General features: G+C 39.9%; 2 protein-coding genes across 3 annotated transcripts; both read right to left on the minus strand.

Annotated features, from left to right (window-relative positions):
* Positions 1-400: 400 nt before the first annotated feature.
* LOC144210635 (PR domain zinc finger protein 12-like) lies at positions 401-7190 on the minus strand. Its single transcript, XM_077737396.1, has 5 exons — positions 6865-7190; positions 3805-3995; positions 3563-3718; positions 2770-2899; positions 401-1865 (listed from the first exon to the last, which is right to left on the minus strand). The coding sequence occupies exons 1-5, from the start codon at positions 7097-7099 to the stop codon at positions 1402-1404; spliced, it is 1176 nt and encodes a 391-aa protein (XP_077593522.1). The 5' UTR covers positions 7100-7190; the 3' UTR covers positions 401-1401.
* A 5465-nt stretch (positions 7191-12655) lies between these two features.
* On the minus strand, positions 12656-27289 carry fubp3 (far upstream element (FUSE) binding protein 3). Of its 2 annotated transcripts, none has more exons than XM_077737269.1 (19): positions 27124-27289; positions 24878-24989; positions 23790-23820; positions 23668-23717; positions 23509-23580; positions 22511-22568; positions 22159-22321; positions 21965-22063; positions 21584-21688; positions 21219-21321; positions 20643-20743; positions 20140-20263; positions 16608-16768; positions 16310-16377; positions 16147-16223; positions 15664-15720; positions 15427-15477; positions 15223-15350; positions 12656-14236 (listed from the first exon to the last, which is right to left on the minus strand). In XM_077737269.1, exons 1-19 carry the CDS (start codon positions 27214-27216, stop codon positions 14228-14230), a joined length of 1662 nt encoding a protein of 553 aa, XP_077593395.1. In that variant the 5' UTR covers positions 27217-27289; the 3' UTR covers positions 12656-14227. The 2 variants fall into 2 exon arrangements, with proteins under 2 accessions (XP_077593395.1, XP_077593394.1); XM_077737268.1 differs by having other exon boundaries at positions 23790-23823.
* Between the last annotated feature and the right edge of the window lie 633 nt (positions 27290-27922).

Consider the following 27922-nt stretch of genomic DNA (forward strand, 5'->3'; position numbering starts at 1 on the left):
TACATACCGTCAGACCTCTACTTATGAATGCCTCTAGGGACATAATGTTCAGGTTACAAAATTACACAAAAAGCAACACAAAGCAGCACATATTTTCAGGGCACAGGTAAAAGTCTAAAATGTAGTCCAGGTCAAATGAATTTGATACTTGCTCACTGTAATTTCTTCTATCAGCTAATATAATGGCATCATTCAAACATTTGGTAATATGTATTGGTCCATTTCACACAATCAAAACAGTATTTTTCCAACTGAGCAGATAGTCAATTACAACATAGCCACTGATTGATTTTCATTCGTCTGGTAATCAGAAATAATCCAAGCTGCTATTGAATCAGAATAGCCTTTATCATCATTGTACAACGAAATTGGACCAATATTGATTAAGAAATGTGGAATTATTAATATCAGAGAAAGCTTTTATGCTCCACTAACATTCATCGGCAGCAAATTAGGTAAATATTGTTGACAATGACCCACATAAGAGCACATTGAACCCTTATTATTATTATTATTGTACTTTATACCAGAATGGTCAAAATGAACAATCCCACAAGTCCATTCTTATGATTTATTTAGAATACAAGAAGCACAAATGTATTTACACTCACATATAAAGTAGCATACAATACATTTACCTATTTTTAATATTACAAATTTATTCAGTCTGTACAAGTTTAAAGTGACGCTTTAATTTCAAAAGGAGTGGACTAAACTGTTGCATTATTTCAAATGATGTAAACCCAGGAGTACCAAATAAATTTTGTTCAAACGACATCCCCAAATTTTTGTCAAACTGTGCGTTTTTGGCCCCGTCAAATGAATTGCCTGATGCGTCTTGATATGACATTTTGGATATATAAAAATAAATGGCACCAGAAATGATGGGACTAAAAACACTTGCATGCAAAACTGGCCACAATTAATCAGATGTTCATGACTGATAAATATCAGAATTAAAAAAAGTATAATTTCACAGTAACGTGATAAAATTTGACATTTAAGGGCATGTATGATATACAGCAATGGTCCCTTTTCAATCTTGCCCTCCTATTTAAAATGAAAAAAAAAGTTATAATAATAATAAATAATTGCTATTATGCTTTGGACTTGGTTTTTTTTTATGTTGTAGTTGTTGTCCGTGCACTGATTCCACCTCCACATAATTCTGTCTTAAGTTATCACCCTTCCCTATCAGCCCACCCGCGAGAAAAGGTTGGGGACCACTGATTTCCAGTACTCATGTATTTGTGGAAAATTTGAGTCGCGTGGCAGGCGAGTCCTTTCAGAAGTTTTTTCTTCTTCTCCTCGTTTTACATTTGAACGGACCACCACGTCTATCTTTCCACTTGAGCTTTTTGCTAAAGTGCATCTCTGCTGCCTCGGTGGCCTTTTTACACATCAGAGGACCAAAGCGGGAATGTGGTGCACCAGTGGCACATGATGGTGGTGGTGGTGTCGTACAACGGGGGCCATCTGTTGGCCGGCGACGGGGAGAGTGGGAGGAGTTGGCGACAAGGCCCGCGCGGCGGCATCGGCCGCCGGCTTGTGTCTCGCGCTTTTCTGGTGCGCCCGCAACCCCGCCAGCTGTGAATAAGCACTCTGGCACACGTGGCATTTGTAAGGGCGTTCGCCCGTGTGCAAGCGCACGTGGTTGCGCAGCGTGGACGATTGGCTGAAGCGGCGGTTGCAGAAGCGGCACACAAAAGGCTTGTCCAGTGTGTGGATGCGCATGTGCGAGCGCAGGTTGCTGCGAGAGTTGAAGCCGCGATGGCAGATGACGCAGCGCATGCGTCCCGAAGTGGGCCCGACGACGACCGAGGACGAGGGCGGCGAGCAAGACGACTCGCAAGACTGGGAATCATCTGGAAAAGCAGACGAGATGCCGCTTTAAAATGAGGACGTGAAACTGGTTTGAGTCGGTGGGGTGGGAGACCGCGTTGCAGCCAATGTTTGTTTACGAAATGACATTTAAGCGCTAGAATGGTAGTGGTTGGGTGTCCCTATTTTGAGGGTTGCAAGTGGTAAAATGAACATAATTTTAAGAGCATCTCAGATTCGATGGACACAATAGCAGGGAATTATTTTAGTAAAATTAAAAGGCATTTATTATAAGGGAGTAATTGTTTAAAAACTAAACATTAAATACAACTCAACTGTCCTAAGGCAGTCATTCTTTTAAGTACCACTAGGGAGAGCCCAAAAACCACTACTGGTTTGCGTGTTGCTTTCTATTGACTCAACCACAGTTACTATATATTTTATTACTATTTTCTCATTTAAACACACAAAATTAATTATGGACATTAGAATAATTAATAAGTAATTCATGAATAACTAACCCTGACCTTATTCAATTATTACCTAGTTAATTCTTGATTATTTTGTGTCATTTTATTATTATTATTTTTTAATCAAATGTCAAAGGGTGGAAAACAAATCAAAAAAAATATTTTAACTAGCAAATCCATTGCTAACAAAGCCAAAAAACTGAAAATGGAAAATTAATATAACCTTGCACGTATATTTGAAAAATTTAAATGTCCATCATTTTACTGAAAATTAAAATGTAATTGCACCTGCATTTTAAACCATAAATAGAAATACTATTATTTCAGGTAGTGTTTTACAGTGCCAGATTCAAAAGTTAAGTTTTTTATAATAATTTGTGGTTATGATGGAATTGCTAAATAAAACATTCCAAAATATTACATTTTAGGTTACATTTAAATGTATTAAACCGACACGGGAGAGATTTTGAATTCTCACCATTTCTGCTTTTCTTCTGCTGCTGCTGTTGTTGCTGCTCTTCATCCGTTCCCGGCACCCCGGGAATGCCGAGGAATGTGTTGTGAGTGTTTCCGTACCAAACCAGCAACTCCTGGTCAGGGGGAATTGTCTAAAAGAGGAAAAAATGTCTCAATAAAAAAAAGTGTTGTCAACTTGCCACAAGTTTCTTTTAACTACAGTATTTTCTCACTTATAAGCCGTATTTGTAACTCAAATAAATGACTGAATCAAAGCTACGGCTTATATGCATAAAATACCTACAACATTGCTATACTCTTTTTCACCAGTAGATGTCAGCAAATTAACATTTACTATTTGTTGGTTATTTTCTGTTTTGCAGTAAGAAAACAACCATTACTGAACCAATTACTAACCTTCTTATGATATTGACCCTAATTATGTGCTTTTGATTCATAGAGTATTTCAGAAAAAGGTGGGGCTTATACGTGAGAAAATTCCATAGTTGACTTTTGTCATGCAGGACTAGGTAACATAAAAACAAATTCAAAGTTCCTTTAAACTGAGTAAATGTAAAATCTGCATTTTGATGAATGGCATATTTGAAGCCACAATTAGGTGCACTGCCACCTACTTTAAAAGAGTGTGTTTCACCCATTCCAAAACTTCGATTTGAGTACACCCACAAATAATTACCGACAATTATCGATGATCAAACTCCTTGGCAATAAATGTAACTCTGATTTTTATCAATTAGTTGTAGCAGCTTTAAAAATCTGACATGCACATGAGGGGTCGAAAGCAGCTCCCTCACCTCCACAGCCTTGTAATAGATGCTGTTGCCAATCTGGACAACCTCCAGGTTTTGTTCTTGTTCATTGCGGGCGCACTTGATGTAAGTCATCCAACTGCGTTGGTCTTCTTGGCTGGCATCGATGAAGTACCTGACGGTGCCGTCTTCATTAAACACCTTGATGTCAATAAACGATAACCGACAACCAGCTTTAGGATTGACAAACGTGGAAGAGGATGGGCTACTGAGAGGGAGGGACTCACCTCCCACATGAGGTTGTTGTTTTTGAGCAGGTCGACATGTTCCGGGGACAGGACCTTCCCCGTGAAGGGTCCCATCTCGGTGCCGGCCTTGATCCAGGTCTTGGAGAAGATCCCCAGACCTTCTCCCGGGATGGAGCTCTGGGCGATAATGACCTCGCTGGGGAGAACCAGGCTGGACAATTTCTGCACTTCTGCAAAGAATAAATGACATTAAATCACAATGACAAAAAATGCATAGTGTACTTTATTATGCACAATTAAATGCTTATTTTCATTTCAAAGTGGATTTACTGTTTGGGTTACAGTTATTGCATCAAATAGGAGGTAAAAAAAAACGGTTTTATAGGATTTGTTTCATTGCAGAATGATGGAGGCCAACATTTTCTCATCTCTTATAAATGTTTATTCATTGTAATTATCGTAAACAATTTAACAGATGAGCTGAAAACCGATTTAAGGTTGACATACTTTTTATTAATTAATCTATCATTCACCATTTAACAATAAAATCTTAACATTTATATGAAGAGCCATGTTTTAGTGTAACACCCCTTATGACTTATTACACCAAATTAGGCCTAAGTAATGTTAATTTTTTTTCTCAAACCGTGAAAGTGCACTCATTGGCTGCCATTGATGACACTGGGCGTCCAATCCATTTTGACTGATGGGAGAGGGGGTTAGTGAATGGTCGCGACCACCCAGCCCAATCAAAAGAATAATACAAGTGTTTTTATTCATTTTAATTTGAATATTTGATTACTTATAAAAACATTCATTTTTTTAAAATTAAAACGCAATAAGGATAAAAGGTAAGAACAATTACTAGTGAACTAATGTTTTTTCCAACTACCATAATACTTATTCCTCACAATCCTTCCCAAATTTGACCATTTTTTGTTGTTATGATAAATTTGAAAAAAAAAAATCACATTTAAGAAAAATCATTCCTACTCCAGAAAAATTGACTTAAAAACCAACGCATCCTCATAACGGTATTTACATAATCGACTCAAAATGATTGTATATTCCAACTTACGAATTTAAGTCGCCCTCATAATCATGTTGAAACATTTCTCTGCTTTTCCTTTTTAGAATTGCACGCAGCAATAGTTAAAATTCAACTGGTTCTTTACCCCTGCTCTTACAAAACAACCCCAAACTCCAAATATATCAAGCGCCACTTTATCCTCCGTTTAATTCGATTATCTGCCTGAATTGAAAATTTTTTCTTGTGCACGTAGAGCCGTTTTATCTCCATCAAAACCCCCAGGTAGGGGGGGGTGCCATTTCTTCAATGTCAAAATCAAAGTTTCCCCCTCGTCTACTATTTAAAAGCTGCAACAACAACACCAAAAAAATGACAATAAAACCTTTGTCCAATTGGGGTTAAACGGTGCTCCATTGCGCGGACTCCAGCAATTGGTCACGCTTCAGATGTGATATTCATTAAAGGGTCGGCGAAAGGAAGAAAAAAAACGAGAGAGAGGGAGAGAGACGACTAATTCCAAATTCATTATCCTTTTAAGAAGTTTGTAGCAATAAATTTGCGCTGAATAGAGCGGCGTCTCGTTAAAAGAGACTGTGGAATCCGCACGACAAAAAAATGGAAAGGCGATTAGATGGCTGACATGCAATGAATAGCATTAGATTTAGCCTTCACGCCGCATTATGCGACCAACAGCAAATCTGTGAATAGAAAGCAAAAAAAAAAAAGAAGAGAAGACGGAGCCCCACATAGTTGGCACCCCAAAAAAAGGGGCGACTGTCCACACATTGAAGATGAATACCGGGAAGTTGCTCCATAGAAAAAAAGGGCCCCGGACGGAGCTTTTTTTTTTCTTAGTGGACACTTTCCCAGGTCAACGAGCAAAGTTAACCAAATGAATTTAAAGGCCCGTCCAGGCTTTAGTGAGTGGCACTTACTTGTTTCGTTCCATTCAGCGGCTGCTTAACGCGTTAAATGGCTCGAAAAAAGGAGGAGAAAAGACGACAAATGTGGGAAAAAAACGCAGCGACAAGTTGGAGAGGAGAAAGTTCTTCTTCTGCGGTTTTTGTTGGGCAGGAAAGAAGCAGTTCTTCTTCTACTTTGTAATTGTCTTCTTCGTTTTTTTTTAAGTGGTTGTTTATCATCTTAGTATGGGTTGATGTTTATTAAGAAGGAACAAAAACGGTATAAATACTCCATCGTATTCAGAATTAAATCCAATTCAACTGAATGAAAAAAACATTTTCAATGTGTTATCCTTTGACTCATTGACCTTTTTGGAAATATGAGCCTTGTGATTTTTATTTGTACTTCCCAGCGAGCAAAAAATATAATACAGCCAATAGATTTGTAAGCAATTAATTTACATTATAAGGAATTTTGTGTTGTTCTGTTCTTTTCCCACCCAGAAAAAGAATTCACTTGCAACATAGAAAATCTGACTATGAATTAAATAGTATGTGCATATTTTTGGTTATTAAAAAAAACAGAACCTCAATAAAATCTGGCCTCCAAATACCTGGAGAAGACAAATATTAATATTGTGGCCTCCATCTATGACTCAGAATGTGTGGATGTCAAGTTTAATTTATAACTAAATTGTTTTAGTCTAAATGTGGCTATAGTTTTATGATTAAATAAAACATCAAAAAACTCTAATTAAACTTATTAAAAACTCACTAGTTACAGCCACCAATAACACTGAAATTGGTTTATAAAATATATATACATTAAATCCACTTAAACTGGAAATCAAATCCAATTTAATTGGATGACTGACAGCCATCACGGGATCATTTGTTCTTTACCCCCCCCCCCCCCTCCCCCCCCCCATTCAAAATAAATTGAACGTCAAGCACAGTCAATGGCATACAATGAGTTAAACGCGTGCCCTATTCACGGTTTGAAAAAAAATCGGAAAACACATTCCTTTACTAATTAGGTCAATTGCGAACAGAAACATGGATATCATTTCAATTAGACACGATAATCCACTTAAAAAAACAATAACAACTATTAAAAAATCTAAAAAAAAATAGACCAAGTAAGACCCCCGGGAGGTGTTTACCTACCTCCGGCGAAAGACTGGGCCAGCACTTCGGCGGTGAACGCGGTCCTGGTGCATCCGGAGCCGGAATGGCGCTCCTCGGGGTGCAGGTGCTCGGCCCCCTGCAGGACGTTCCTCCATCGGCCGTACAGGAAACTGTGCAGGACGTCCGACGTGATGACGTCCGACAGCGCCGCCCGGGCCGGACACTTAAATCCAGTTTTGAGTGCCAAAGTTTCAGCGGGCAGAACGGAGCCCATTTTGACGTTTTTATTTACGCACTTGAGAGACGAAATTGGGGGGAAAAGACGCACGAGGAGGATCAAGTGGACGTGCTTTCCTCTTCCGAGAACGACTGAGTGAAAAGTGGCTGTGCCGGGCTCTTGAGGGGCCCTTTATACTAGTGGGGGGCTGCCCCCGGGACCCTAATTACTTATTAATGACACACCCCTTGTGGCGTGGTGTTGACCACGCTGCAAAGGAAGAAAAAAAAGAGAGGGGGGCAACGTTTACTCTCATGAATGCACATTGTTATCCAACTAAAAACACACAAAATAAATAAAAAAAATAAATCAAATAAAAAAGTAATCACATCCTTCTAAATAAAAACAAACAGAAGAGGGCGTCAACGGAAATTATTTTATCAGTGCAGCATAACATAAAAACAGTGTAAGACTTCAAAATATGAATAGAGGAATGCCTTTTCTATATTAAATGTATTGAAGAAAAGTACTGGAAATATGATATATGTGATGTTTCAATTTAAAAATGCATTATGAAGACATGAAGTAATCCTCTTATGCTCATAAATGCACACAATTGAATTTGCAACTTTAAAATACACGCAAAATAAAGAAAGATAATTTGCAAGCGATTGGAATGGTTTGTTTACTAACTAAAATCACACTAAAATGATGAACATAAAGAAAAACAAGATTAAAAAGTTGAATTAGTGGTAAAACACCATTCAAAATTAAATGCATAGAAATAAAAACATCCAATGAAAACTGAATAGCTTTTCTTGGGGTGCATTATTACAAAAGAAGAAAATCTGATTATCTTATATTGTTACACATGCAAATAACCATTAAAAAAGTTTTTTTTAAGAGAGCATTTTTCTCCAAATTGAGAATTAATTTCCATTTTTTTTACTGTTATTGTTCCCTTGAGTGTATATTTTCGATTCATGTACTTGTAATGTTATTTAGTGTGGGGAGAGAAATCACGGGAATAACAAGAATAAAACATGCTCTTGTTAAAAATCAATTTCAAATTTATATATATATATATTTATATACACACTTTTGGATGAGGGGAGAGGATCGGTGGGCTTGAAAAGGTAGTGGGGGGTTGTTTTACTGCATTGTTCCCATGCAAAGCTGCTTTGACGGGTTGCACTTGTTGAGGTAAAACGGTTTAATATTCATGGGTGTTGTTGTGTGTTGCCCCCCTTTCTACCCACCCACCCTACCCCTCCACAGCCCCCCCTTATTGGTATTGTGACAACGTTTAGATGAGTATATACGAGCCCCCTATTTTTCAGGCTTGATGGAGTGCGGCTAAACGTGCAGTTTTCCTTCTTTTTATTTAGGACATCTTTATTCCATTCGCTGCTTCGTGCTTTCAACCCCCCCCCCCCCCCCCCCACGCCGTTATTTTTTCTTCCCCCCCACCCTTCGCCCAAAGTGATGTCAGTGTCCCTGAAAAGTGTCGCAAATCAATCTTTCACGGAGGCTTTTGAGGGCAATTTGACATCCATGCACGCCTCCTTTCACCGCAGTAGCTACAAGAATTGGGAGAAAAATGGGAATTTTTTTTCTTTTTTTTTTGAAGAGAACGGTGGTGGTGAGTGTTGGGGAAGGGGGTGGGAGGGGGTCGAAGAGTTTGTATATGGAGGTATAGATGGCAAGTAGATCCAAAAAAAGAGGCAAGGTGAGTGACAGGGCACGTAAAAAGATTACTTCGCAAACAGCTGCTTTTTTATGAGCCTCCCCTTTTTTTCCCAGATGAAATTTGGGCAGCCCTTCACTTGGTGGACCCCTCCCCAACCTATTCCCTTTCTCATCTAGATTGATTTACATTGATGGCATTCATTGGGAATAAAAAAAAAATTCAAGGCGGGGTCGGGCTCTTTATTAAAGAGGAATTAAAGGCCCTGAATTGGGCTCGGGCACGGATTTGATTTGCTTATTTATGCATTAACCTCGGCCGCTGGTTGTGTCGTTCCCCCCGTTTGGGGGGGCCTATTGTTAGGGGATGGGGGGGCTTTCTGTGGGCCATTTAAAGCCTATCAATTTCGTGTGGATGATTGACAATTATTGCACAAAGACGCGCGCTAATTGTAGCATTTCAAAGAGCTGCTGGGAAAGCTATCAAAGAGAAGGGTGAGAAGAAGAGGGGGGAAAAAGCAGGATGAATGCAGATTTGCTCCTCTTTAAGAACAACAAAACGTGCAGGAATACATTACAATGTTCAATGAATAATCATTGATATAAATCGGGCACGCTTGCGCACATGGAAAGGGGTCAATTTGGGCCTATGTGTGACCCCGTTGGATTTGGACATAAGACCACCAAACGAAATACCAAATTTTCACTCTGTTTAAGTCTTTCAGTGTCATTGGCATCCAATGATGTGTCTATTTGCATTTTGCTGTTAATTTGAAGGAGTTTATACAAACAATTATAGTCCCTACATGGATTCATTCACTTTCCGTACCACTTCTCCTCACAAGGGTCGCTCGCGGGGGGTGCTGGAGCCTATCCCAGCCAGTAGGTAAGGAACAATTGCAGGGCACAATGACCAAGTCATAACAATCAATCACAATTATAACTAGGGATAATTTCAGAATTGAGAGTAGAGCAATTAGCTTAGCATGCATGTTTTGGGAATGTGGGAGCTAACCAGAGTACCCAGAGAAAACCCACACAACATACAAAGTTCACACTGGAAGGTCAGAAACCACCAAGGATTGAACCCCCGACCTCAGAACTGCGAGGCAGACATGCTAACCGCTAAAGTATAATGCTGGGAGTTTATCATTTGTTTTCATTAAGTAAATTTCTCTGAAAAAATAACTTTAGGTGAAAGAAGATAGCTCAAGGGTGACTTTTTATACATTTTTTGTCCTTTAATTTAGATTTTTAATCCAATTTTGCCATCAAATTCATTCAATGTTTCACTGCCATTGACTGCCATAGAAGTCCAATCCATTTTGACTGTGGAGCAATTCCTCCAAATCAAAATTAATTGAAGATCTATTTCTGTCACTCACATTTCCACAAATGTACAAAAAAAACATAGCAGTAGATTGTACCTTAAAGTGCGCACTAAAGGCCCGAAAAAAAAGTCTAATCGCAAGCAAACTACTTCCTCAATGTGCAGTCAAACCTGCAACAGAAGCAAAACCCACGCAGACGGTTGACTATCTAAGCGTCATTAAAATGAGATTAAGCCGTATAGTATGGTTCTCAGTAAAGATCAGCTAATCTGATGCAAAGGTGAGAGCAGAGGTGCGCCCCCCTCCTGCCCTACCATTCTTCCCCTTGTTATAGCACACCTGCTTGCCTTAATATGGGGGGTGGAGAAGGAAAGGGGGTGCATATTTAGACACACTTGAAATCATGATAATAGGCACAACATGTCAATAAAGCTTAATGCGAGCTAGAGCTGCCGTGAATAAAGCAGGAGAAGCAAAAACCTGTTGACCATATTGTCAGCAAAAGTCTTTCAATTGACAATTAGAAAGTAATTTTTAAGATAAGAAATAGTTTTCACTTTGGACATTTGCACTTGTTTTGGAATGACTTAATGGACAGAAGAAAGTATTTTGAATATAAAAAATGGTGGCTTAAAATAAAGTACTTTTCCAGAAAAGTATTTTACATCCATTATTTGTCCATTACATATAATTATACTCAAAACACACTAATACAATATCAAAATTGAATATTTCTAAAATCAAATATATATAAATATATAAAGACATAACAAACTTAAGTTACATATTAACTTTCAATTGTGTATTTAAAAACCTATTTTTCCATATAATTCAAATATTCTATATTAAACAGCAATATGAGGAAATCAATATTACACATCATCGATTTATGCAATGCCACAATATAACACGTTAATGTTTTTAACAAATATTCATCAAGTTTTTTTTAACTGCTTGTAATAATCTGGAAAAAAAAAAAACAGGTTTTTCCCCCAATCTGGCACCGCCTCGCTAGCACGACATTAATAGTCCTACTTGCGGCGAGATCATGTCGCCGATAAGCAAACAATGAATTAATTACAAGCGCAACAATAGAGGCCGCACTCATTGAGGCTCTGGGAACAAGAAGGTTATTAGCTAGCCACAATGAACCACCAGGTCATTAGCGTCCATTGGGAAAAGAGGAAGAGGATCAAAATCAAGGCTGGGATTTGGAAACAGCTGCAGTGCTTCAATACGGGGGCCGCCACGGGGCCTGGCGTGGCAGGAGCCCCCCTGCCGGGCGCAAACGTGCACTGGCAGAGCATGAGGGGGGGACGCGGCAGGAACGCATCCCTTATTATCTGGACGGGTTGCTCTCAAAATCGCCGTTTAAGATTATTCTTACACTTTTTTTTTACAAGGAGAATTTAAAATATATGTAATTTTTTATTCTCTGTGTAAAAAAAAAGCATAAAAATGATCTTAAACAGCGAATTTGATGTGTATATTGGCATGCTTATATATACAGTTACGTATGTGCATATATATATACGCATACATATGTGCATATGCGTATACATATTTTTATACACATATACATCTATATATATATATATACACACAATATATATGTATAAATCTCAAGGATACCAGGAATTAAGTAATTTTTTGTCTGAGAGACTTCACAGGCCAAGCTAATGAAATGGGTGCCTTGAAAATGGGGGCAGATTAGGGAAATCAAATCAGGCTGTCAGTTTTACTAAATGTGACATTTATTAGAAACGTCTAATAGGAACCACACAAAAAAATCAGGAACACAAGGGAAATTGAGCAGAAAGTAGTCAGGTTGGTTTGGAAAGCAAATTTTGGCTGAATTTCATGAGATGCATTTTTTTTGGGGGGAGTATTTATATTGATCAACAAAAACCTGTTAATCTTAAAGGGAAGTATACATGTGTCAATGGTGCGTGATGGAGATTAAAAAAAGAAAGTGTCAATTTGCGTTAGAGGAAATGAAAGGCGGGGAAAAAAAATGACAATAAAAGCATTATATTCAATTCAAACCCTGAATTGGTGGCCAGCCAATCACAGGCCACGATGAGACAAATAACCATTCACACTTTTATACTCATACCTCGGGGCAATTTAGAGTGTCCAATCAGCCTACCATCCATGTTTTTGGAATAAGGGAGGAAACACACCCAGGCTCGGGGAGAACATGCAAACTCCACAAAGGTGGACAAACCTGGATTTGAACCCAGGACCCCAGAGCTGCAGGCCACCCTAATTTTGAGTTAATTCAATAAAAAGGCAACCTTAAAAGTAGGTGTTGGCAGATATCTCTATCATTATTAAAATTGTGAAACAGTCTCAAGAAGCCATTTTTCTGTAACTCGAGCCTGAATTGGACAGCAAGTTGTACCTATTGCCATGAATACTAAGCCCTTTATTTGGGCAGTGCTCGACCTCCATTTGCGACGATCTCACAAATGCACTTGCTAACTAAACCCCTGCTAGAAAGTTGAAAAAAAAAAAAAGTAAATTGAGTTGACACAACCATCCTAGCAGGAAGAAAAAGTTTTCGGACTGCTGAAAATGGATGTCAACCAAAAGAGAGGCTTGCGGAAAATTTATTATGACTTTTGAGTACTGTCGACAGGCTAATATAGAAAATAGACTTTCTGCTAATAAAACATACAGTTGGCCTATCATGATTGTATTTACACAATAGAACTCTCAGATGTCAAAAACAACCTCCAAAAAAAAAAAATCAGCTTGTAGAACAGTACACAATGAAGGTAGTCTTGATGTTTTGTTTTAATACACGGTTAACTGTACACCAAAGTAAACCCACCATAATTAGACATTTTTTCTCAAATTATATCCCTTTTCATTAAGAAATGACGTTAATACAAGAATCAGTTCTCCGTGATGACTTGTCATCCTCGATATTTTTTTTTATATTAGATCACACGACAAAAAAATAAAAAAATAATTAAAAAGGTCTTAGCATCAGACAGAAGCGGTAGGTACCAAAGGAGAGCGCTTTCTTTTTTTTTTGTTGTTGATCATAACACTTCTTAAAACATAACAAAAACCAATCATCGCACAGGTAGAAAGAAACAAAGAGCTTAGCAGTCTTGAACACGTGCAGAACAGAGACCCCCAAACAAAAAAAAAAACATTTCTTCATAAGATGCAACATCCAATTTCAATCACATTCACAATCTTGGAGCAGTATAAGAAAATAAGAACTGAGAGACGAGGGAGGAGAAAAAAAAAAAGAAAAGAGGGACAATTTTCTTACAATACTGGTGGCAGGAAAGATCATTTCTATATGAAACATTTTTAAATTAACAGTCAAATACATGAGCATATATATATATATATTTATATATATACACTTTTACAAGGTAGCAAAGGCAAACATCCCTCTAAGTCTTATATAATCAGATCCGTGTAATAAATTATTCTCAAAGAGAGAAAAAAAACATTTCATAAAACTACAAGTTAAAAGTCTGTCAAAAATATTCGAGAAACCATCTTAGTATAAACGTGAAATAAGATATTGCACCTTTTTTTCCCCGTATGTGAGAGCAAGTGAGTACAATAAAATGACAATGAATTGAAAAAAAAAACGGCATACAACGCACAATTAAATTAGAACTATCATTGCTTTTTTTTCTCGCCTTAAACCGTGTAACAAAAAACACATTCTGCTGTAACAAAACATCACAGTTTCATTTCAATGAATTATTATGTAAGATAACAGAATCATCGCAAGACGCTTTTTCATGACAAAACGACAACGAAAAAAATAAAAGTATTCAAGACTGCTAAGCGGAATCAACATGGTGTCGCGAGAAACAAGAACAAACAGATCATTTATAAGTATTGCCTCTTTGAAATGTTACACGCGCGCTTTTCATTTTGGCGGAAAAACAAAAACCAGATCCCAGATAATACGCTCTATTCAAAAATAACAGTGTACACAAGCATTTAGTAACAAATAAAGTTTCTGCTGATTACAAATATATTTCATCATGTCATTCTACAGCTAGTGTTTCCCACTAAGAAAAGTCTTCAAGGCGCTGCAAGTCTAAAAAATACCAACAAAAATGATAAAGGGAGGAGAAAAAAAACAAACTAAAGAGGGCTGTCTTCATCCTCTGTGAAGAGACCTTTTCTAGTGATCCTGAAGCACAACAAAAACATGCCAGCAACGCTGGTTCATACACGGCAGGTAAAAATAGTAAAAGCTAGCTTGTGCACCAAAAGGACACTAAGTGTAATGTAACGTCCTATCCAGGATGGCGGCCAGCGACATAAGGAGCACGTAGGGTCTAAGTGGCATGCAATGAGTCAACGAATCATCTCCATCTTGCAGTGATCGATGTTTTCCCCCTCGTTTATTTTGATTTTGTTTATCATCACTAACCAACCAGTAGTTATTGAAATCGAACATTCGACGGAATCAGGAAAACATTCTTATGACTAAAAAAAGAGGTTGTATTTGGTTCCTTATGAATACCTCTAAAATAAACCCACTCATTTGTGACCAACAGTCATTTACCGTATTTTCCGCACTATAATGTGCAACTAAAATACTTCAATTTTCTCAGTGCGTTTTACCTTGTATGGGTGGATCAATATTGGTTACTCGTATGAACTTCTCATTACAACAGGTCTATCTAGTGTATGTATAACCAGTTCTAACCACTAATACTACAGTGTCCTTTAGTGAATACTGCAATCCCCTACTAGTACTACCACCACCTACTACCACTTGGTCTTATAATCAGTGCACCTGATATGAAACAAATGTTGACATAGGCCATTCATTGAAGGAGCGTCTTATAGTGTGGGAAAATATGGTATGTACATTGTGTACATGTAATAGATATATTAGTAAAGTATTCAAAACTTTAATATTCAGTGAATTTATGAATAACTGTAGTTATCAAAAAAATGACACAGATCAAGAGTAACCAGTTTCAAAATAAAAACTGTGATCTTTTGTTGGTCAGATCACTCAGCCTTAATGGTGAGTGCATCAGGTTCTACGCAGATTAGCGGAAAACTGTTAATTATCTCTCAGATATTTATCCAGTTACACAATAGCTGAATTGTGTAACGTTTGCAGAGAGTGTTTCAAACATGTTTGATTGTAGGAAAACTTACCTGAAGGCCCGGGGCTTGAGTCTGCTGGGCACCCTGGTTGAAGTAGGCCATGGGCTGCCTGTAGAAGTCCACCCAGGCATTAAAGTCTGGAGTTGAAGCCTGTTGAGAGCCTGGAGTCGAAGTTTGTCCTGACAAATAAAGACATATATATGTATTACACTTGAAAGCAAGATGTGAGCACCGAATCCACCACCAATGACTCACCCCAGGCTTTGTTGTACTCAGGAGCAGCACTCTGGGCTTGGCCTTGCTGACCTGTAACAGACGAGTTTAAGTATAAAGGCCAATGCCCAATGTATAATTTGAGGTCATTTCACTTTATGATCACTGGAATTAGTCCAAATTTAATTGATATCAACAGAAGACTTTTTTTCAGTTATGGAACGGCTTCTGTTTGACTTTGGATGATGCACTTTGTAATCATCGAGTTAGGATGCTTGCCTAGCTTTTTGTAATACTGCTCCCAGTCCATCTGGCCAGTCTGGGATCCATTGTGACCTGTAAGGAGACAGATAACACAGTCAACTTCTCATGTGCAATTAATTCTCTTTCCTGATCATTTCCAAATTCATAAAAAAAGTGATGCACAGAAAACGATGGTTACCATGATCTTCAAGTCTCAAAGTCTCCCAGAGAATAGAACATATTATTATCCTTTCCGGTCATTTTAGGAGAAAAATATTTTTGTCTATGAGCTTGACTTCAATGTGGTCACATAACTGAACTCCCTAGCATTTTTTTTTTAAAATAAGGCCCATACAAAAAATTGTGGAAGTGTAGATTGAATACAATGAAGTGGTAGGACATTTAACCCTCAGTGTACATTAAAGGTGACAAATGCAAGGACCACATTTTGTGTAGTTTGTGAAAATAAATTATGCGCACCAACTTTTTGTGTGAACTGTAATTACTGGTCTAACTCACTGTGATCTTGTTGGCCTGGAGGCTGCCAGATCTGGAAAGTTGTCCCCCATCCTCCAGTCATAAAGGTTTGAGGACCACTGTGAGAAGATAAGGTGGATGAGTTAAGCATTCATTTAGTTCTCTTGAGTCAACACTGCTGTTTACAAAAAAAAGTTGACTTTACTGCTGTGGTGGAGTAGCTGCTCCTTGGTTGTAGTGATTCATGCCAAAGCTTCCTCCCAAACCAGGACCCTGCATGGAGAGAGTGAGACCACACTTGTATGAAAAAAAAGGAAGCCAAGAGACATGGTCAAAGGGCACGGGTGGGTGCTGACGCACTCCATTAAGTTCATTTGATGGATTCTTGGTGTGTAACCTCTGGTGTCATGCCCGTGACCACGCAACAACCCCCCCACACCCGCGCAGAGGCGACATGTGCGCTCATGAATATAAGTGGGGGCAGCTAAAGCCAGACCACCTACCCCAATCCTCTCGTCGATCAGCTGGCGGGCCTTTTCCAACTGCTGCGGGGTGCCTCGGATGGAGAAGATGCGCACGTTGGGGTCAGTGTTGGGTGGCGGGTTTCTCTGCAGCTCCACGTGGGCACGAGACTGCTCTTTGATGTTCTTGATGGTCTCGCCGCCTGGAAAAAACAAGCACACCTTAATGTCTACATAGCCCCATTACAAACTAAGGTAAATAATCTTCTGAGATGTCAATCGATAAAGTAGGTTTCAGGAGAGAAAAGTTAGACATTTGTAGCTCTGAATTGCAAAAGTTGCCTCTGAATTCGTGAAAGTTGTCACTATGGTTTTCTTAAAGATTTCAGTGAAATTAAAGAGTTTGTTCCAATTTTTTGAGTCTTAGAGTTTTATATGGGACAAGATAAAGATAAAAAAAATAAATGATTATTATCACAGTTCCAATAATGTAATCAATATTGAAGCTTTGGATAATCTGCATCCCAACTGAAAGAACATACTGTGAGGTCGTTGAAAGTCGTCAAATCTAGGTGTCCATCCTTTTACAAAAACAAATATCGGATGTCCAATTAAAATGGAATTGAGTAGTCAGGCAGGCTGACAGCTCAAATCCAGTCTTTGTGGAAATCCACGTGCGAATAGACATTCCTCTGCGTCTCTAGCATCATGTCGGGTCACATGACGGAATGATGCATGGCATGACGCGACGCTACGTTCCGCCAACGACCATACGTCCAACGGCTTTCTAACCATTCTCTGCTAACATCCGTGCAAATCGGAGGAACAAACGAGGGACATCTCCCGGCCCCCCACCCCCTCCCCGCCATCAGATGCCAGTTTTCCCGACGTGTGGTGAGAGCAATTACAGCAGCAGGGAGAAATGAAACACTGCTGGCAAGAGAAAGGGGCCAAAATCGAAGCGTATCCTCCTTCGGGGATATCGTTTGTCTCTTTTAGCCTTTTCTTTCTTGACTTGGTGTCGTCCTCTGTGATGAGAGGACGGAGTGAATGAAGTAGGGGGGCCAAACAACTGCCACCAGCCCTCTTTTCACAACCGAGAGTAAGGAAAAGGGCCATGGGTGCTTCGAGGGGGGGAAAACCGGGACCGTTCTGACATCAATTACACATTTGTTCACTTGTGGCTGACACTCGGTTGACCCGGGTTGACCCCCGCGTGAAAACGCTCATCAAACAGCTCTCCTCCTCCCGGGGTCTTTTTTTTTTTCCACACCACCAACAGACTGCACATGGACCATTAAGGCATTGTCAAGCAAATGAAACTTCTGCCTTAATGAAGCCATTATGAGCTCTCGCAGTCAGACAGCAGAGAGCGATGAAGAGGCGGACTATTCATTTCATGGACTGGCCAGAAGTCAGCGCAGATAATACCGGTCTTATTAATGAGACTGGTTTAGTGCACCACAAGAAAAGAAGCCCCACAAAAGTGCAACTGGTGACGGTATTCAGAGGGTCTGGTTAGCGAATGGTCCTGGAGGGGGGAACATAGGTCACACCCATCTTTTGGCAAAGTAATACTAAAGTATTCTTAAAAGACCTTGTATAGGGTACATATGTTAGATACTTGTTTGGAGATAACTATTGAAAATATGCAAAGATTGAAAACTGTAATATCGAATTGCGTAAAGCTTTCCTTTTAATTGTTATTTGCCAACTAATTCTTCAGATTCTTGCCCTCTGCTCATAAACCTGAGTTCTCAGCAGGGGTTATCCTTTGGACTTGACCAAAGCCTTACAGCCAAAAATTGTATTTACACTTCAGAGACTGCCAAGGTCACTCAATCGTTAGATGGCAAGTGGCTATATTTGGTAATTAAAGAAAATAAAAACTCTTGAGAACTTAAAATCCATCTGTATGGACCTCATTTTGGGCCATGTAGGTCACAGTGGTAACATTTGACATGGCGATCTGGAGCAAAATATATATTTTGTATATCATATCATGACTATATTAAGAAATTTATAAATGATTAAAAATAGACTTAGTACAATTAAAATAAAAACTAAATGCAGTAAACTGCAAATTCCCCTGATTTTTAAACCTGCTTCACTTTTCAATGGATTTATAGATAATTATGGCAGCAACATTAATATTATTCAATAGTTTGTCAAATTTAGAAAACATGTTTCCTCTATAGAGACTTAATCATTATACTATATACATTATATATAAAATGAAGTATTTTTAAAAATGTTAACGCTTTTCACATTTTCATGATTAACCGCACAAAAGTACATTTGTGCGTGAGTCTGTATTAATGTACCCCACTAATGACAGCCCATTATGTCCTTTACTTAGGCTAAAGTAATCTGATATGACTTTTATATCAAAAGATGCAGAGCTGTTGAAAGGGTAAAAAAATATGTATTGGAGGTAGGTAAAGACAATTTTCAGATTTTGTGTCCGCTTTCATAGTGGCATCTACCAAAAAGGCGTACAAAAATAATGCTCAATTTTATGTAATGTTTTGTAGAGTCCAAAAAATACAATTTATCGTACAGGTTATTTTTGCCAAAATAAGATATTGACTAATGCGAGTTTGCATCGAAATCTGTAAGCTTTGTGAAGTACATGGATGTATTTAGGGAGAATAAAACAGAAGGTAACTTTTAGTCTGGGGGTTAAAACGGCAATGAATTCAAATCCATTTTAATGTGGGAGCAGGTTGGTGGGTGGCTTGATCCATCAAGCACTGTTGAGCGACTGTGTGTTGGTGTGTGCGACGAGGGGGTCAAAAGTAGGGAGCACCAGGCTACATATGGCATCGTAAAGATATTAATCACCGCACCCTTTAAGGGTTTGCTGACAGCACCCAGACCCACCGCCATCTCGACCACATTGACCCACTTCATATGCTAATGCAAAGAAGGGGGGGAGGCCATGACGCCCAGGTTTATTTGTTTCCCTTGGCCGGCTACATGCACAAAAGCCACTTGACATTTCTATTGCCATGTTTTCATTTTAGGTAAAGAGGCCCTCTCCCCTTCCACCATCACACCACACAGCAAGAGTAACGCACGAGCATGCGCGCGCGCTCGCGCACACACACGCCTCCTTCCAAAGCAATGGTCAATGACTTTTAAATAGCTGGCAATAGAGTGGGCATGAATAGCCAATAAGCTAATTCCTCCTATTCATTCCCTCGCTGAACTCTATCGGGCTGAAAGAGGCTCATTAGATGCCAGGCGGCCTTCCACATGATTGAGGGCTGTTATTATGCACCTTGAACAATTAATGTCACATTACACGCATTATCCCCATCATTAAGCCCTTAGTGAGGCCAATGAAAGCCACTTGTGCTGTATACATGAGTCCTGTGAGGGGGGGTTAAGGGGCTGGTCACTCGCCCCCTCATTGGTTTCGCTCGAGGGCGGAGCGAGCGCTCACTTTTTGAAAAAAAAAATGATGGGCGGAGACGAGGCAATCTGTCGAGTTGGGACACAAATGAACCGAGCTCGCTTGACGATTACAACGCGTACGGAGACAAAACGGCATCTTATAACATCTCTTTACCTTTGCCGATCACCAGGCCGCACTTGTCAGCAGGTACGGCGTACGTCACTTCCTGGAGACCGGTGCCCATGTTACAGTCACTTCTGCTGCGACGACCCATCACTCCCCCAAAGCCATCTCGCTCCTGTAGAAGAAAAGACAAAGGCTACTCAAGTGCTTAAAAATAAATAAAGGAATGTTTTTCTTTTTGTGTTAAATCGGAGGAGCGTTGCATTATCGCTCTTTGCTCCCAGCACACTTTGAGGGCAAATTGATTGTTGCTCACTAACTAACATTACGACTTACCAAAAACTGCAAAGGTGAACATTTGGTTTTAACTCGACATGAACGGGTCACGATACTATCATCTCTCACAGCATTGGACAGGATTGTGTCTGTGTTTCTCTATTTTGGCTCACGTACTGTTTGGGGCAGGGGTGCGGAATTAATTGCCCAGCCCTGGTCTAATGTGAGGTATACAAAGCACCAAGACAAGGGTAGTACAAGAAAAAAACTGCATATACCTGGGCAGTTTGAACCAGCTCATTAATGAGGTGCACAGCATGATGGCAGTGGTCAGGCTGGCCCATCACTTGGGCAACACGATCAGGGCTGATTCCATCATCTGGTGAGAGGACAGGGATATTTAGTCAATTGAGGAGCGGGCACCCGAATAAAGACTAAAATACTGCAGTACCAATTTTCTATTGGGGATGTCTCGATGCTGACTTGATCAGAATCTATTTTCGTCAATCTGTTTTGCCATATCGATGCCGATATTATAATACCAGTGAAAATAATGCAAAATATAAACTAACTAGTAAATGATAAATCACTGTTTGAAAAGCCAAAAAATGCCGTCTACAATATTACATCTTGATCTGTTACAGCTATTAGTTTTTTCAGATATGGTCCCACCAGCGGATGTCTGCCGAGTGGTTCGATTTACTGAAGACGACAAGCAGGATAGTACTGGAAACACGAGTTCTGGATCGGACTCGATCTTGCAACCAAAGCCAATAAACCAAAAAAATTGTCGCATCGTCGCAAATTCCCTATTTTCTATATGGGCAGTAAATTGTCCAATTGTCCAGTCTTGCCTTGTTTGAACTGAATCCTGACCCCAGCGTCATTCTGAATCTTCTTGATCATCTCTCCGTTCCTGCCAATAATGATGCCAACAGCAAATCTGGGTACCACCACCTAACCAAACAATTAAAATATGACACTGAAGTTAATGACTGCACAAGTGTATTCTTTTGTGTTCTAGAAACTGTTTAAAATGTATACAGGTGTATTTGAAATTTAATGACAGCACAATAAAAAAAAATTAAATAAATATTTTAGTGCTCATTTCAAATTCTAACTTTGTGAACTGTTGGATTACTCTGGGTTTGTCACCTTTATGTCATCATCACTTTATATCACAATTTAATTTGGGGTAAAATGTGGATAGAAATCTTACATCCAGACTACTTCCGCCCATTTTGGAACCAAAGTCGGACCGGCCCACTCTAAATTCTCCTTGGTCCTTATCCCTGATTAGCTTGACGACAAGTTCACGTGCTTGCTGAAAGACAAAAAAAATATAAGTCAAATAAAACAGCCCAAGAAACGAAAAACATCTACACGCTTCTTCAGTTTGTGACTGGCAAACAATCAGAATATCAAAACTTGATATGCATATTCTCCATTTCACCAAAATTGAGTCAAATTTATACTTAATGATTGGTCAGCACTCTAGTGCTGCAGTCTGCCATCCTGTGTGTGGAATGACAATGTAATGTGCCATGAAAATGTTTTTCCCTCAGCTAATAATATTAATATCGGAGGAAGCAGAACCAACCTGTACTTTGTGGGGGTCTCCAGTTATTCTCAGGGGCTTGTCTGCACCAGTGGGCATGGGGTCATCCTGGATCATGATCATCTGCACCCCTGTTCTCTCCTAAACAGAGTTTTGTAGGGACACACGCGCACATTAAGAGCCATATTAAAAACCATAACTACTTTGTTCTCAATTGGCTGAAAAAGAATCCACACCTGCAACTGCTTGATGGTCTCTCCCCCCTTGCCGATCACCAGGCCCACTTTGTTGGCGGGGATTAGCATCTGCTGGATGGCGCCATTGCCGTCCATCTCGCAGTGAAATCCCGGACCGTAGCGACACTGCTCTACAATCTCACTCAACAGCCTTTTGGCCTGCCTGCGAGGGGGGAGGGCATTGGTCAAAAACATTTTTTTTTAATTTTATTTTGCTTGGTCACATTTTTCCATTACACTAAGAGTAAAAAAAAACATGTCATCAGGTGCAGCGACCAATTGTGGGAGATAACAAAAGAAACACGTTTGCAGTTTTTAGCAAAGTTGTATAAGTGTGTGTATGGGGGCTTACTCAATGTTCTCCGGGCTGCCAGTAAGTGTGCAGGGCCTGTCCACCATGCCTCCACTGTCTGCAAAATTTTAAAAATGCCAATGTTAGTACCTGAATTGATTTTCAAACATATTTTATGGGAAAATGACACTGTAGTTTTATGCAAACAGCTGGTTCTCTGTCCTGCCTGACAAGCTGGCCTAACTTCCACCATGAATATGGTACATGGCAAGTCCCCCTGTTGTGATGCTGCATCACACTTTTACATGTTCCTAACATTTGTTGAGGAATATTAACCAAAAGCATGATTGGTGTATGCTTTCTCTTGCAATTGCCGTCTATTTTTTTTTTACCAGCAATTTGTTGGTCTTGTGTTCCTTGAGTAGTGCAGACGACTGTCACTAACTGATACAACGTGCCACCATAGCCGTTACTAATTGACAGCTGCTTGTCTTCCAGAAATGTATATTGAAATCATCTTTACTAGATTTTAAAGTTTCTACTCTTCGAACAATATACAACAGAAGAAGGAGGCATAGCGCTATGAACGAGTTTAGCTTGTCGGAACCTCTTAGTAAAAGAAGAAAATGAAGACGACTGAAAGCAGACCCACAGGATTAGGTTTATCTGGGAAGTTAAACCTGCTCGGCATCACAGGATTAAGTTTAAGCGGAGAATTTAAACCTGCTAGCCAGCAGCCAAGATGCACCATGGTGACTAGTGCAGGATGGGATGTGCATGGAAACGCGCTTCTTCTGTGCAACAAACTTGAGAACTGGAATGACCAATACTCAATGATTTCATCCCTTATCCTACTAGTGTGCAATACTTCTCTGGACAAATGATTACTTGTGGAGAGGGACTTTGTGATGCGTCAAGAATGGGAGCGATGGCAAATCTCTTACACTGCTAGGATTTTTGGAAATTTTGGTGTACTTTTGCCTTTTAGCGAAGGACGATAAATAAAACAAAAATGCGTTTTATTTGTTGCCGTCGTCAAACCTGTTTCATGAACTCACCTGATGCTATCTGGATCTTACAGCCAGATTCCATCTGGATTCTTGAAATCTGCTCTCCCCCTTTTCCAATGACTGAGAGGAAATAAGAAAAAGACGTCAATACTAACGATCCCACGCAATACATTCATGGCGAATGTAATGAACTCAAAGCCCACTTACTGAATCCCACCATCTTATCAGGCACTTTGAAGTCTTCCGTCGTGAGAGCCCTGTGAGATGATGACATGTTCAATATAGTCTGAGTGAAAATTAGCTTTAGAGCAAGAGGAGACTTTGCTCACCTTTGATGTACCATTGCACCAAGATGGTTGCCTACTGAGAGATCCAACGAGAAAGAAAGTCTGTTAGCTGCGTGAGAACGGACTCGGGGTGGAAAAATAAGTTGCACAGATATCCAAACAAGCACATAAATGTGAAAAGGACATTTCCATTGATAGGCAACTGATGCCACCGTCAATTGAATATGTTGTCGTCTTACGCTCAGCGGGATGGAAATAGGGTGCGCTGAAGAGAATTTCAATCAAAAACACTGATAGAAAAGACAGAGGTTTGGCAGCTAATTTTCTCAGATTGAATGTTGACAGGTAGCATTGAGTGAGGGTCCTGTAGGGGTCAGTGGAAAATGTGAACGTTTACACTGTAGCAGTGTGAATGATTTTTTTTATGCTGGTTTGCAGGCCCTCATACTCTGAAAATGCATTTGGCTTCACGCTTCGCATTGGGCTAGCTATGAATATAAATACAAGGTGGGGGTGTGCAAATTCCAGACAAGGAGGCAACTGAAATGCGGAATGTAAATGCCCCGGAGCGACCGAGTGTGGCAGGTATTTTACTTTGGGCAGAGTTACACTACACATGCTTGAAAGGAGAATTATTTTTTTCACCTTTTTGCTCCCACACATCACAATATCTTTGAAATAGGTAGCCTCTGTGTTCACAAAACTTGAACAAAACAAAACTAGGTCAAAGTAGTTTTCTTTTTAGACAACCCAAAAGGCAATTACTCCAGTATATTTTGCAACACAAATGTACGATTAGCCCAACTCGTCATCAATCAGGACAACGACAAATGGAAAAAAGACGACCCAAATGAGTAAAAAAAAAAAAAAAAAAAACACCAATGGTCCATGCCACTTACATACAGAATTTTCACACTTCTCGAGCACACTTAAAAGTATAACATTTTCTCCAAAATGGACACTGCCCCCAATCATCCTGACCACTTGACAGACTGGTTTCATTTAAAAAAAATCTACACTGCTTTTTGAAGCTAATCTCCAATCCTGCAGAATTTACAGAGAGTTTTGGGGGGGCAGGCCCATTTCCCCACACAGGTTGTCCCTAGCACAGGTACCCAATGACAACTTGCCTCCATTGTCCAGCGTACGTTTCTGGCCTCCGAAGCCATAAAGGGAGGGGTCAATGACGGGTGAGGAACTGTGAAGATTTGGCATCTGCTCTCCTCCCATCTTGGCAGCCATCTGGAGAGAATCGCAAAGAAATATTGAGTGGCAACAGTCTCTTTGACCTTATAAACGGGTGCAAGATTGAAGAAAAACACACAACAACTGACTGCTTTGGGTGTCATCTGCTCATGACAAAGTGAGTGAGATTAAGAGCAAATATAAACTACAGTAGGACACCAAAAATAGTACCAATTTGCTGCTTTACTCTTTAGTTTGGTTGTTACCAGAATTGCGCACTGACGCAATATACTTGTCAGAAACTGCACGTCACATACGTGACATGTACTTCATCTTGTGGTAGTTACCTCAACCTGACTTAAGTGCAATCATTCAGAAAATGGTTGACATTTTGTGAATACATTGACAGTCATTATATGGCACAAATTCTATATCCTTATACCGCTAGCGTAGTGAGTACTGCATTTGTTTGTCGCCCTACATCACCACCATACTGAATAATGAAAGTGATCATCAATTTGTGGTTACATGGGCACACATTTGAGCTAGATAATCCAGTTATATTTAACTTTTTTTTTTTAAACAAAATGACATACAAGTGTCAGTTGGCAGTTGAAGGCTTAATGAGTATGCATGCACAGAGCAGTAATAGTGGTTCGGTTATTGCGTGTTGTTCCATATAAATTCCATTGCCTAATCCAATACTAATGGCCTGAATTTGACGTCTGAGTATTTTTTTTTTGCCCCCAACCGATGTCAATAAATGACAATTCTAACAAATGTTGAAATAATAAATTATTTAACCTAGAACCACAATAAATTGGTCAACAATATACTTAAGAATTTAATAATTTTACAAATAGTTTCATTTGTATTTACTGTCTTTGTCAGAAAACAGAAAATTGGCTGGTTTGCCTGGAGAAAAAAATGAAAAAAATGTCTTGATACATTTGATGAGTGTGAGACTATATAGCATACACGTTTCACTTTCACCAAAAAATATAGATGGACTTTTCCGTGGATGTTATTTTTTTGTCAGAGTATGTTTAGAAAAGTGGGTCATTAACTCTGACTATAGATAAGTGGGATATTGCTGGCATGGGACCTTTAAATGTACTATAACATGTATATTATAGTAATTCTGGGGGGAAAGTATGTAAGGACGAACACGTTTGAACCAAGTTTTGGGAGAACAAACAAGGAACGATGCTTAGTTAAGTCAACTTTACTATGGCGGCCATGTCTCCTGTGGATATTAGCTGACGCCTTGCAATGAATGCAAGGAGACAAAACAAAATCCAGGGTGCTTGACGCTAGAGTATTTCACTCGCATTTGTCATGGGAAAAGACGAGCGGAATGGGATTTATGTGGGGCAGGTGACGTTACATGACACGGCCTAACTCTCCAACAGACACGGGCAAACACGGGTAGCTAGCCGAGCTTAGTTAGCCTGTCGTGCTAGCTCACTCACTTGTGGTGTTTATTACATCGAGCAAAGTAGGACACGAGCACGACAATCAGGCGACACGTTCGGCTAAAACTGCGCCTTGTCGAGGAATATGCGACTTCCAAGCGTTTTGTGTAATAACATTCACAGCTTTAGATGTTTTCTGCGTCTGATTTAAAGGGGGCAACGACGGCTTTGCAAGCCCATGGGCGAGCTAACTTTCTGACGGCGTGTTACTACATTGCGGCTAAAGTTGAACTCCACTTTGGAGGCTTTCACGCACCAGGGCAATCGGCCGGCTGGGGCATGGAGCTAATATGCTATGGCTAACAGCCAACTTGCTGGGGGAACTTGACAACAGGTTGTCGACGTAACTTGTCCGAAAGTTGGGCTGACTAAACTTCCAGCATTCAACGAGGCGACGGGGTCTCGCCTGGGGAACAAAGTGCCCACCTGCGCCCCTCACGAGGGGGACACCGTCGACTCGCCCTGTCTGTCGCTGTTAGCAGCCTAGTCGAGTTGCTACTGTTCAACTCTTAATCTGTCGGCTCAGCTACGCTAACTCGGCTAGTAGATCTTAGCCCTTAAGCTAACATGCTAGCCGAGTGCATGAGGAATGGTTTGTGGTTGACGGGGAAGGAGGGGGTGAGGTGAGGGTCCCACTCCACGCACGCCAAACTGTTGCCTCCCCCCGCGTGCGCTTCTTTTGCGGGGCTTTTTCTTAACCGGAGCAATTGTTTTACCTGTCGCACACGGCGTATCGTGTCTGCGAAGTCATCTTTCGTTCCGGGCTGAGCCACCGAGGCCTGTCCCTGAACCAGCTCCGCCATCATCATCACTCGCCTCGGCAGCTGAGAGGCTCACTTGAGGAGGGGAGAGGGCGGGGGGAGAAGAGCACATGTGCCAAACCCAAGCTCCGAGAGCTGCCAAATCTCGCGTGATCACCTAAAACTCACACAGAAAAAAAGGAAAAATACAACCACTGTATGGATACTTAAATCAAGTGAAATGAAAATATAAACATGTGAAAATTGTGTAGTTGTGAAAAAAAAACATAATAAAGTATCATTGTCAACAATCAATTGAATTGAGTCATTTTATTGTCATTAAACAAGTATAGAGATTTAAAGCTTAACCACAAAGTGCCCAAATAAAAACAAACAGACAAAAATAATTAGCAGTAAATAAGTAATCAATAATTAAACAATAAATAAGGCAACATAGTAAGTAGACACAACATAAATAAGTAGGGAAGTACACAAATAAAAACAACAAACAATTACATTAAATGAGTAATTACAATAAGTATTACCTCTCAATTAAGGCCCGGCGGGTGAGTGATTGGATTAGGGTTAGATTGACTGTTATGGGGTCCAAGGTTCAGTCCCAAGTGGGTCTTCACTGTGTGGAGTTTGCATGTTCTCCTTGGGCGTGCTTGGGTTTTCTCCGGGTACTCTGGTTTCCTTCCACATGCCAAAAACATGCATGGCAGGCCAGATCATTCATTCATTCATTCATTCATTCATTCATTCATTCATTCAG

This window comes from Stigmatopora nigra, chromosome 17, assembly GCF_051989575.1.
Source record: "Stigmatopora nigra isolate UIUO_SnigA chromosome 17, RoL_Snig_1.1, whole genome shotgun sequence".
In the NCBI taxonomy this organism is placed as follows: Eukaryota; Metazoa; Chordata; class Actinopteri; order Syngnathiformes; family Syngnathidae; genus Stigmatopora; species Stigmatopora nigra.

Excerpts from the sequence above, each read along its gene's own strand:
- LOC144210635 (XM_077737396.1), bottom strand. The coding sequence starts at position 7,099 with ATGGGCTCCGTTCTGCCCGCTGAAACTTTGGCACTCAAAACTGGATTT. Across the intron at positions 3,719-3,804 it reads ACAACAACCTCATGTGGGAG|GTGTTTAATGAAGACGGCAC; the intron begins GTGAGTCCCTCC and ends ATTGACATCAAG. Across the intron at positions 2,900-3,562 it reads TCTATTACAAGGCTGTGGAG|ACAATTCCCCCTGACCAGGA; the intron begins GTGAGGGAGCTG and ends TTCCTCTTTTAG.
- fubp3 (XM_077737268.1), bottom strand. The coding sequence starts at position 27,216 with ATGATGATGGCGGAGCTGGTTCAGGGACAGGCCTCGGTGGCTCAGCCC. Across the intron at positions 21,322-21,583 it reads TGGGCGGAAGTAGTCTGGAT|GTGGTGGTACCCAGATTTGC; the intron begins GTAAGATTTCTA and ends TTGTTTGGTTAG. Across the intron at positions 15,478-15,663 it reads GCAGTATTACAAAAAGCTAG|GTCAGCAAGGCCAAGCCCAG; the intron begins GCAAGCATCCTA and ends CGTCTGTTACAG.